This window comes from Exophiala aquamarina (assembly GCF_000709125.1).
Source record: "Exophiala aquamarina CBS 119918 chromosome Unknown aczIA-supercont1.2, whole genome shotgun sequence".
NCBI lineage: Eukaryota > Fungi > Ascomycota > Eurotiomycetes > Chaetothyriales > Herpotrichiellaceae > Exophiala > Exophiala aquamarina.
The window spans coordinates 1,680,043-1,692,205 of NW_013550586.1; the positions used below are offsets into that span (position 1 = coordinate 1,680,043).

General features: G+C 49.2%; 3 protein-coding genes across 3 annotated transcripts; all 3 read left to right on the top strand.

Annotated features, from left to right (window-relative positions):
• Positions 1–2,933: 2,933 nt before the first annotated feature.
• On the top strand, positions 2,934–5,747 carry A1O9_02431 (uncharacterized protein; the record flags this gene model as incomplete). The annotated part of the gene is made up of 4 exons (XM_013408005.1): positions 2,934–3,097; positions 3,144–3,394; positions 3,482–5,397; positions 5,436–5,747. 4 exons carry the CDS (start codon positions 2,934–2,936, stop codon positions 5,745–5,747), a joined length of 2,643 nt encoding a protein of 880 aa, XP_013263459.1.
• Positions 5,748–7,066: 1,319 nt separating this feature from the next.
• On the top strand, positions 7,067–8,920 carry A1O9_02432 (AGC/RSK/RSKP70 protein kinase; the record flags this gene model as incomplete). The annotated part of the gene is made up of 1 exon (XM_013408006.1): positions 7,067–8,920. The coding sequence occupies one exon, from the start codon at positions 7,067–7,069 to the stop codon at positions 8,918–8,920; it is 1,854 nt and encodes a 617-aa protein (XP_013263460.1).
• Positions 8,921–9,842: 922 nt separating this feature from the next.
• A1O9_02433 (uncharacterized protein) lies at positions 9,843–11,669 on the top strand (the record flags this gene model as incomplete). Its single annotated transcript, XM_013408007.1, has 2 exons — positions 9,843–11,184; positions 11,323–11,669. Coding segments are annotated over 2 exons (1,689 nt in total), but the record flags the coding sequence as incomplete, so codon positions are not given.
• Positions 11,670–12,163: the final 494 nt, after the last annotated feature.

The window sequence follows — 12,163 nt, forward strand, 5'->3', positions numbered from 1 at the left end:
AAGAGATATGCTTAGTCAGCATATCTCGACGCCAGGGTATGAGAATTCGGGCACCGAGGTGTCCCCTTAATTCCAAAAACCATGCAGGTTGGGAGAAAAATATTAATAGAAAGTCCTACCGGAAAGAGATTCCAATCAACTCCCGATTCAGGTAGTGGTATAGTAGATACGAATATGCATTTATGTATTATCACGCAGAACTGCTCATATCACTACATATCTATGCTTTTCCGTTGGCACCGCAAACGCACCATCCAGGCATTCCATGAAATGCCCCCTGCCTAAAATCTACATGTATATAACATTTGCCCGTAATGTACACCAAACAATACGTGACATCATAGCAATATCTCCCTCTTAAATGGCCGTGTGTTCATTCCCCATCTTGCCCTTCCCCGTCCCTCGGGGCCCTCAACACCATACATACCCTTCCCCAGCGTAGCGCCCTCAAGAATCTTCGCGATCCGCCAACCGTCCAGGGCGGCCAGAGGCGCGTTGAAGGGTACAATGAACCAAATGGCGAACGGTGGCAGGATAAACATCCATAGCGCTACAGGCCAAAACATCCTCATCGCCCATCTCAAGTCATCCAAGCTTTGACTGACTTGCTCAGGGACTGTTTTCTGCACGGAAAGGAGCCAGAGGTAGGCGAAAAGAACGAAGCGGACCGCTATAGCATGCAACCAAAAGATACAGTAGAGGAAGAAGACTTTAATCGGTCGGCGTTGTCGCACTGCTTTGACTAACAGCATGATTCCGGATGTTGTGCCGAGGCCGTTCGTGTCGCTGCGTGGAGTGCCCGTGATGCCTTCCAGGCCTAGTGTCCAGATGACAAAGTTCTGGGATAGCGTATATCCGGTGGCGAAGGTGGTGATGCCAAGTGAATATATGAATCGTGTCACTGGAATGTCGTCTTCGTCCGCATACCGTTGATAAAGGTAAAGAAGACTCGGGATGATAATGATCATCAAAGTCCCCCAAAATGTACCTTTGATCTTTTGGCCAGCTTGGAAGCCTGGTCTATGGTCAACAGCTAGGGATGAAAAATCTTTCGGCTGCAATGCTGTCCGGTCGAGCAGTACGGCAACCTGTTCGGACGTTGCCGCTGAGCCGTATGGCACAATCTCAAGGTATCGACGGTAAGCTGTGAGGACCATCTCCTCGTCCCATCTGTTGAAAAACAATGACCATGGGGGAAGTCCACTGAACGCAAGACCAGCGAAAATGGAGAAAATGTGCAAGACTAGGGGGACAGGAACCCACATGAGCCGAATGTGTGTAAGGAACAATGCAGGGTTATCCGAGTTTCTTTCAATCTGCACTGTGAGCTGGAGGCACGAGAAGGCTGCCGCACCGCCCCATCTCAGCAAGAACGTGCTTATCAATATTCCGAGTTCTCTCCGGGATATTTCTCCCGTAAATAGTCTCTTCAAAGCGTCCGCCAACTGAAAATTGGCTGCGCGCAAACGGTCACCACTAATCTCACCACGTAAAGCGTGAGTTCTGATCCGCCTCCAGACCCGGTCGATCAACGCTTCGTTCACTGTAGCAGAGATGGCGCTGAACCCCAGCAGGAACACAAACGAACCTGCAACAGTCTGGCCATCGATCCATCCAGCAGAATTCGCTTTTGCTTTTGTCAAGGAGATCAAGCCGACCACAGAAGCAGCAATCAATAGCCAGACAAAGACGCAGAGGGTCAGAGCGGCGCAATCGAATCGAAATCTTTGGCTGGCCTCCTCGTACTCTCTAGAGCTGGATCGAGGGGTATTTGAATGTACCGCGATCAGCGGAAGACTATCGTTAGCCATCGTCTTTCCCTGCCAGGGTAGGCTTTGGCTTGCTGGTGACTGGTATGTGGTCGATGTGTCATGATGCTGGGCGTAGGCTGCAAACCGCCCGTTTTGGAAATGTTGTTGCTGCCATACTGGGGTTTGTTGACCCTCGATCGGTTGGTAGTCGCGATACTGCTTACTGAATGTTTCCATATTCGCAGAGAAAGGCACACAGCCTTGCAAGCATCGAACACGAGGTATGGCGGCTTAAATGAGTTTGAAGAGGTGTAAGAGGGACACTGGATCATTTCTATTAATGGGTTATTAGTCATTCCAGTGGCTTTGGGAGATTCTCCTAATATCAGCCAGGGGAAGACGCCATTGCAATTTGACTAAAACCACGCAAAGGCTTGTATAAAACCTTTCCTTCTTCTGGAAACGACTTCTGCTGACAGAGACCCACCATTGTCACCACACGAGTGTCATTATTGAACCGAACTATTCGTTGAAATATACTATGGAGATCTTGAAAACAAACGGTCCTACCTAAAAATCAAAACAAAAAGTACTGTAAGATGGGGTCTGGAACAGCAGCGGGAGAGAGTACATACGAGTACGGAGTACGGAGTACATATCCTGGAAACGCTGCTCGGCCCGTGCGGGCCCCCTGAAAGCTGTTCAGCCGCAAAGGCTCCACACTCAAGCTTTCGATACGATCCAAGGGTCATGGCTACTTACTACTGGGTAAGTATTTAAGGCTAATGAAGGAGTGGCTTGCTGAAGAATGGAGAGGTATTGTTACGTGGTCCAGTGCAGTGCGACGGTGTTCGTCCTGTCGAAGAAGTGCTGCTGAGAAGCCATGCAACGTCCCCACTTATAGTGATGTGGAAGCAAGGAAGACAGATTGACACGTAATTCGAGGAGTATGGATGGACCCTTTGCCACCTGTTGCCGAGATAAGAAGGGGGTGGTCACTGGTAGGATATTGATAAACACTAGGTCCATACCTGGGGAAGATGCGATCAGAATCGGTGAGTCGCTCCATCTCTTTGGATGTGGCGAACAACTTGAAGCTGTGAAGGAGCCCGGCCCGTAAGCAAATCTGCATTACTGTAAATTGTCATGACGGCTTGGCAGCAGTATGCTCCGCCGTGTTAGATGCACGTGACTACGCGTAAGCCGAAGTGGATCCGACGATCGCTTCAACACCTGGACGTCAACAAACAACAAGAGCACTACAGTAGGTGCATGCTGAGCCGACAATTGATCTTAAATTGGAACATCCGAGCTGCCCAAGCCGACGGTATTATGGGGATACCCGGGTAAGGGTGAAGTTAATCCCAAAACTACGTTCGCTAACATTCGTAGCATACTAAAAGAAATCGGGAAGGGAGAACGGGTGGCGTTGGCAAAACTCGCTGTAGAACATTTCGAAAGATCTCAACGCCCTTATCGTATAGCCATAGATGCAGCAATATGGAACTTCCAGAATCAAGCAGGCCAAGGTGGGAAGAACCCTGCCCTCAGGACGTTGTTCTATAAGTTGTTAAAGTTACTTGCACTGCCGATTCAGCCAGTTTTCGTTTATGATGGGAAAAACAAGCCTCTCACCAAGAGGGGTAAGACTGTATCGAGGTATGGCACCTGCATTCCGAATGAGACTTCAAAGAGGCTCATACACGCATTTCGATTTCCTTGTCACACAGCTCCAGGCGAGGCAGAAGCAGAATGTGCTATGTTGCAGAGGTCTGGAGTCGTTGATGCGGTAATGAGTCAAGATGTTGATGCTATCATGTTTGGTTCAACTGTTACGCTCAGAGATTGGTCGAAAGAAGCTACGAAACACAATAAATCCCCAACTCATGTCAATATTCTCGACCAACGCCGAATCAAAGATATATCAGGCCTGGACCCGGACGGGATGATCTTGGTTGCATTGCTCAGCGGTGGGGACTATGACGAGACCGGAATACCTGGCTTTGGGCCTGGGCTAGCTTGCGAAGCTGCCAGAGCCGGATTTGGCACGGACCTACTCGACCTGATACGAAGTCGCGACGTGGCCGGTGTCGCTGAATGGCGTGAACGGCTTCAATATGAGCTAGAGTCGAACGAAAGCGGCCATTTCAAAACCCGACATAAGACTGTCAGAATTCCCGACAGATTCCCAGACGAGCGAATATTGGGTTTCTACATGACCCCAGCAATCAGTTCTGATGACCAAGTGTCAGAATTGGAGAAGAAATGGCAGGCGGTTTGGGACAGCAAGATTGATATGAAAGGCCTAAGAGACTATGCGGCTGATACCTTCGAATGGTGTTACAAACCAGGTGCATGGAAATTTGTGCGAGTCACGGCTCCCGCGCTATTGGCCAACCTTCTAAGACGTGGCCTGAGAAATCATATCACCTCAGCAGAGCAGATCACCGAACGGCGGAGACATTTCATAAGTGATGGAATTCCAGAGCTTAGGGTGACTGTAATTCCAGCTGATGTTGTTGGGCTCGATCTTGATGCAGAGGAGGACAGTCCAGAATACTTGGCGAGCCTTGCTGATGAGGATGACGAGGGGGTCAGTGCAGAAGCGAGAGATGCGTTGGAGAAAGATAACATTCCTCCTGGCCTAGCCAAACCACGCAACGTTTCTCCCTGGCTGCCACACAATCCCGAAAAGATGTGGATCGCTGAGGCCATTGTAACAGCCGGTGCGCGACACAGCGTTGAGGAGTGGAACCGAAGTCAAATGGAGCTCGAAGCTCGCCCAAAGAAAGTTCCGACTCGTAGATCTCGAAGGCAAAATGACCCTCCCCATGAAAAGCTGGCTGGTGGTATGCCCTCAGGATCCATAGTGCATTATATGGCTGCATCAAGGGAGCCTGATAGAGAGTCTCGCCAAGCCACAGAGGCATCTGGGTCGACAACAGCAAGAACTATACGCACAAGGAAAGCACCACCAGCACCCAGGACCCCAACAAAGGCGAGGAGACAGCGACAAGTATTTGACTCGTCGCCCAAAATGAAGGATTATTTCAACAGTAACAAGCTTGGTGGTCAGCATGAGAGGGAGCAAGCGATGTCGAAGACTGTTGAAAAGCTTTCCCAGGAGTTGGAGGACAAGTTCAGTATCAACGAAGTGAGGGACAATTTGGATGGAAAGCACTCTAGACCTTCCACTTCCATCTCAAGTTCGTCAGGAGATTCTCAAGCTGTACTGGGGAAACCCATCAAAAATCTGCAGAGAGGGCGGGTCAATCGCTCATCCTTTACATCACACAATGCCGCCGAAGCTCCAGGAAACCCAGGAACCCAGGGACTGGAAAAAGCGAAGGATATCCACAAAGGACAGGTTCCAGACGATGCTATCATTATTGGCTCATCACCTGTTCAGAAGCCATCCACTCCTCTCAAAAAGTCAGATGTTAAAGTCCCTCCGCATGACTCCGGGACTATCGACAATATCACGCCAAGAGGCCGCTGTCGGACTAAGCGTTTGGCCAGGGGGCCCAAAGCCGATAGCACGTTGGCGATGGGACGAAGCCCCCAACGCGCTCGGCGACCGATTGATCAATTCTTCGCCCCTTACATCGCAGCTGCACAGCAGAAAATTTCTTCTTCGGAGTACCATGTGAGTCTTGATCCACCCGCGGTACCTCCAGAACATAGCACAGGCATTGCGACATCATTTTCTTCTTCGCATACTTATGCAATCCCACGGTCAAGCTTGCCAGGGACTTGGCAAGAAATGGAGTGTGGGTCTGCTGTGTCATCTCGGGCTGCAGCAACAGCGTCTATATCAAATTCCCGGCTGAGTATAGTCGATTTGACAGGAAGCTGAATGCTCATGGGAGCTTGACTTTCCAGAAGTCTTTATTCTCAAAGAAACTTCTACTTCGAGTGATCTCGACAGCAGCCGCTTCAATGGTGGCGATTGCACTGGGCTTCTCGACGCGAACCTTGGCCATAGTGTGGCCATAGGTCGTGGTCACGATCTGTGCCACGGCAGTCGCTAGAGCCTCGACTGTGAGATATGACGAGCCTTCCACTCGCTGGAAGAATTAACATGGGTCCGGGGAAATATTCTATGCAACTCAACACTTACCTCAGTGACTTCTTGGACCATATTATGGAGCTTTTCCGAATCTTCGGCGTTATCCGAGATCGGCACAACCGAGCCAACGACTGGAACACTGACATCGAAGAACAACAATTGTTTGTAAAGTCTCTCATGCGGATTGACACCAATTATGCAGTCGCAAGCAATTTGTTGGATGGTCATGCTCAAGCTGAAGGCCGGGGTATCTAGAGCTGACCTGTCGAATTGTGAGCGATACAGGACGCCAGCCCTTGATTGCAGAGTTGCTTTTGGCAGCAAGATCTCGATCTCTAGAACCGAATAATCGGTGACAAGGTCTGAGATCTGGATAATGAGCATCTGTACCGTTGCAAACTGTGCCACTAGAGCTAGTCCAGCAGATATCTTCTTATACAGCTTGCCATAGTCCATTGTGAGGTTGACATCGTCTTTTGCAGCCGCCGCCTCGAAATTTGAAGCTGGCTGAACCTCTAGAGAAATGAGGACTGGTTGGGGCTTGTTCCAGCGACGCCATGCATCCAGTCCTACGACCAAGTCGAATCTCAAATTTTTCAAGATTACTTTGTCCATGTTTTACGAAGAAAATAGAATTGCCTGGAGTCCATATGATGCAATAATGGACATGATGGCGGAGAGGGGCATTTTTGTCTCTCCACACTTTCGAAAATGTGGAGGGCACGTGATAGATCCGGGGCAAACTGGTGGCTGGTTTCATCCAAATTTATTTTCTCGATCTTCTGCTGACCAAACCGACCGCCCAACACTGACCACGTTCGCGGCCGGCCACGTCAAACACCTCGATCTCTCCTTTCCCTCTACCATGACTGCTCCTGTCACCATCATCACCACCATCACCATCATCGTTGGCTTCTTATAGTTCTCTGTTTGTTGTCGCCATTTACTCTCTCGTCAATCAATGGGTCGTTCCGCTGCGACTGCATCACGTTGCCTCCATTCATCCTCCTTGCTCAGCTGCGCCTGCTTCACCCTCGGCCGTGCTTATTCAACATCGTCTGCCTCTTCCTATATGCACTCGGTGCCATTCACCCTCACTCCAACTCCAAACGAAGTGGTTTGGCTACCGGTGCACGGTCCGTCCTGAAACGGGCGGACGGTAATAGAAAAAATCGTCATCCACATCCGTCAGAGAGCCTTTTGTAGACTGCGCACCACGATATATGAAATATCAAGCACCGACATTATGAGCATCGGTACCACTCAACCCGTCATGACCCAAATTCAGGATGGACCTGGCGAAGTGCCCTCAAACGTCGACGTGTCTGCCAACCTCGAGTCTGCACTTGGTTCAATCGCTCTTGGAAATGAGACAACTGAGCCTGAGATCATCCCTTTCCGTACCAAGAGTCCTCCCGCTACCCCCACCAAGGCGGTTCCTGTCGGCGAGCGGATGAATGGATCTACGTCAGACCTTGATCAAGGTCGAGGAAGGCAGGAAGTCAAGGGCAGCGTTATTCTTTCCACAAATGCTGCTAAGCGCAAAAAGAAAAGACACAACAAGGCCAAGGCCGCCCAAGCTTTGAATACAGTCCGTGGCTTCACTTCTATCGACTCAGGAGCAGAGGATTCCGATGCATCATTCAGCGGTAGTCCCCGTGTTTTGTCACCAGTTCCCCGTTTTCCAGCGTTGGCTGGTGCTAGTCCCGGACTCAGACCACAATCTCCAGGCATCAGCAGCCTCAAAGCCCAGCTAGATGCTCTCAATTCACACAGTCAGAGTCGAGAACCTTCTCGAGTCAGGAACAACCTGGATTCTGAAGTCACAAGTAGTGCTGCCAGTGCTGCTTCAGATACCCCGGTTGAAGAAGCTACGGAGGATATGGTTAGCTACAATATTCATATCGATCAAGACTTTGTCAGTCAATCTTTGGCTGATACTGATCCGAGCACTGCTTCTCTCGCGACTCTGGACGCTGATCAGCGGGCGAGTTCCATGATAGTTCGCAAGATGGCCGCGTCAGACTTCACTCCAATCCGTTGTCTTGGTGATGGTGCGTTTGGGACAGTACTTCTTGTACGTCAGAACGCCACGGGCCGGCTATTCGCCCAGAAGCAGCTTACGAAAGCTTTCTTGAAAATCCACAAGAAGAGGATTGAGTCGACAAAGTCAGAACGATCCATTCTCGAAAGTGTCAATCGACATCCTTTCATTGTCAATCTTTACTATGCGTTTCAAGACCATGAGAAACTCTATCTTATCCTACAGTACGCGTCTGGTGGAGAGTTGTTCCGACACCTTGAAATGGAAAAGTTCTTCTCAGAAGGAGTTGCCGCGTTTTACATCGCCGAGATTGTTTTGGCATTGGATTATCTGCACAACACTGTTGGTGTCATATATCGAGATTTGAAGCCGGAGAACTGTTTATTGGACGCTGAGGGACATTTGTTGCTTACTGATTTCGGTTTAAGCAAGGTTGCTATTCAGGACGCAAGCACACCTGGCGGGAGTCGGTGCAACAGCCTGGGAGTCGGAACCATTGAATATATGGCACCCGAAATCATCAGAGGCTCAGATGAATCTGATTGGGGCCCAGGGTATGGCAAAGCATGTGACTGGTGGTCGCTTGGTGCAATGGCCTGTGATCTCATGACTGGAAAGCCACCGTTTGGAGGTGGCAATTGGACGAAAATACAGCAGAACATCATGCATCAAAAACTCAGTCTACCATATTTCCTATCACCCGACGCCAAAGACCTTCTCACAAGACTACTACGCAAGGAGCCTAGGAAGCGCCTTGGTGTTGGACCTAATGATATCAACATTATCAAGAAGCACCGTTTTTTTAGGAAGATTGACTGGAAGAAGCTTGAGGCGAAAGAACTCGATCCACCAATCAAGCCCTTGGTTACTAACCCAGAATTGGCGGAGAACTTTTCTAAAGACTTCACCGAACGAGCAATAGACGCTTTGACACGCCGTCATAGCAGGACATTGAGCAAATCGGATCCCTTTGGCGGCTTCAGTTACGTGGCAAGTCACAGTCTGCTGGAAGAGTCCATGCTTTCGGAATGGGATGAGGCAATCATAGACGAATAGAGTTGAGATACACTAGAACCACTGGGTATACACGGAGCGGCCTATACAACACACAACAGTCAGAAGGGCTGCGATTTACACACGACGAAGTTTATGAACATGGGGTTTTGATTCAATTGAGCGAGGCGTATTGTTTGATACGCAGTTGTCCTAACTCTGGTAGTTAGACAGACTTACCCACACACAATAAGAGCATAGAGTCAGGAGTATGGTAGATACATAAGGTGCATTGGGCCCTCATCCATTGACATTTGTTTCATGCGCATCCATCTAAGTCTGAGCCAAACTATCGAGCAGACTTTGAGGCTGCCAGTGGCTCCAAACAACCTGTGAGCACTGCTCATGGGACGCTTCCATTCGTAACCAGGTTAAGGTTTCTTAGGCTTGGCTGCTCAAAAAGGGAATGATGAGTTCCCAGAACTTCTAGGGGTAAAATTACCTACTATGGATCTATTGTATCTCTTCATGGAGGCGTGTGAGAGGGGTGTTGAGGCTACTACACCATCCTCATTGTAGAAGATGTTCAGCATCAACATATAGTTTCGCGTGTCGAGCATTACTCCGTAAGAGATGGGCCTTACTCTGTAAGAGATGAGAATATTTCTTGTCACGACTTATTCGCCTGACAAAGGATGAAGTTGGCAACTTCAAGTTGAGAGTCTCAACGACACTAGCGTAATAATGCTCCGCGTTTGAGTGTCACGGGATTCCGCGTCTGCCTGGAGATGACGCGAGACGTGTCTCGCGGCCGCCAAGACTTTGATCCGAGTCACAAATTACCTCGCCGCTGGTCATTTGGCCCCATGCCTGCCTGCTTGTCATCCCTGTTCAAGCACTCAATAAAAGGACCATGTTTGACCTCTCGTACTTCTCCTGATGTTCACATCACTGCGAATGTGAAGATTTGGTTTCTCTAACAATGGCCACTGAGACTGCGAGACCCCTCCAAATCGTGGATCTAGAACCAGAGATTATTGCAGAGATCCTAGAATACGTGAACGATGAGTCGCCCGGGACCATCCCCGCTTTAAGTGTTGTCAGCAACTACTTCTACCATGCCGTCAAATTGGTCAAGTATCGCCGTGCCACGGTCAATTGGTCTGATAAGCATGTGTCCTGGATTGTCTCGGACAGGAAATATATTCTCCAGCGGCCCAATCAAGCATCAACCTTCAATCTAGACCAAGCCGGTGTGCACTGTAAAGATTCTGAATTTCTACAGCGCGTACGCCATCTCACTATTGGGCCAAGTGAGACTAGATCGAAGAAAAATCAGTCTGTAGCAGATGATGAGCTCGTCGAGATCCTGACCAAAGCGAGCAACATCAAAGCCCTGACATGGAAACCCACCTTTTCCCCATCCGCAGGTGCTGTCGAGGCTCTTGAGAAGTATCATCCCAAGGCAGAGTTGAGAATCTCTCGGATTACCATCCCTCAATCGTCATACAATTGCGACCCTGAACGAATTCCCCTTGCCGCATCTGCGCTGCTCAAATCAACCAGCCTGAGAAGCCTTGGAATCCGGAGATATCGGTCAGGTGATGACATAACCTCTTTCGATTACAGGCTTATCATTTCAAACGCGGAAAATCTGGAGTTTGTTTCGGTCATATCTGATGGGCCAGAAACAGCAGACGAAGATAATTCAAGAACAGAGGGCCGCAAAAAGCTTCGCCATTTGACCTTGGATGGCTGGCAGCTTTCGCAAGACACCGTTGATTATTGGTCTCAATATATTAATCTTACAGAGCTTCAGAGCTTCAAATGCAGCCGTGGCTCTCTCTCCACTTCATATTTCGTCACTGCGGCGGACCTGCTCCCTGGTCTCAAGCATGTCAGTCTAAACCTCGGTTCCCAAAAATGTTCAACCGAGACCACAGAAGCAGTCCAACGATATATATCATCGTGCTCACCTTTGAAAACATTGAGCCTCTGGTCATGGATAGGAAGGGTGTCCTTGCAAAGCATTCTGCAGCAGCATGGTTCCACATTGGAAGTATTGCGACTTCATGAACGAGAAGAAATCGGAGACGACCCAGATGGACAAAAGTTCATTTCTTTGGCTGATGTACATTCAATCCGAGCTTCATGCCCGCGACTCAAGTCATTCACCTTTGACCTGAAGCGGCAATCAAAGCAACCTAGAGCCAATGACTACCAGCCGATCTTGGCAGAGCTAGTGAAGATGCAGCTGGACACTCTCGAGATTTACCTCGACAGCGGCTTGCTTTTCATGTACACGCTGAATAGATGGAATGACTCTAGTGAAGACGAGGAGGACGAAGATGACACCCGATTAATTCCCTGTACTACGGCACAAAGATCCAGATCTAAGAATTCTGCGATCAGAGCCCTCCACTCATGTGGCAGTGCTTTTGACTCAAGCGGATTGGAGCCCATAGACTTGAAACACGTCCGTGGCGGCAACTTCGGCCGTGGCGATACAAATGATCCGGGGCGCAACAAAGTTCATCCTCCCACATCTGCCGACGACATTTGTACCTTCACCGGCGAAATGTGGAAGTCTATCTTTGGATCACGCATAAGCGGACCAAGGATGCTTGATCTCAAATTTGGAGAATGGGAGAGAAACAGCTTGCCACTTCTCACCGATCCCTATGGTGAACCCTACGCAGACATCCGCGTATGGACTCGAGCCAAACCGCATCAACGAGACGACAAACCGGGCGAATGCTCCGTTGAGATGAAGGGCTGTGGAGGAAAGCATCGACGGAAATGGACGACTGATTCAAATTCATCCAGGGGAGTAAAGAGTGGCTGCACAACAACAATGAGTTAGAAGTTCCTTCACGTGAGTGAGGTCTGCCAGCGGTATACTCTAGGGTGATTTGCGGAGGGCACATAGTATCCTTTTTTGTGGGCGTTTCTCGATACGGGATGATGATGAAAGCGTGGCGCAAGGACATACAACAGGGGCTGTCAGCACAGGCAGGACAAACGGTGATGAAAATGAATGCTCTAACGAGATCATGACAGAGTAGGGTTCATATTGTATCCTACACAGGAACGCAAGGCTGAGATAGCTAGCAGATCAAGATTGATATTAGCACGAGAAAGGCATAAGTTACACAGTACCCAATTGCTATGTACACAGTATCTCAGTTACGAGATAGTACTATGTATCTGGTGAAGTTGTCGTGTCTTCGAGTCAGCTGGGTTATGTAGTATATAGTAAGTATTGGCCATGGTATTACACACTATTATGTATAGTATGTATGTACT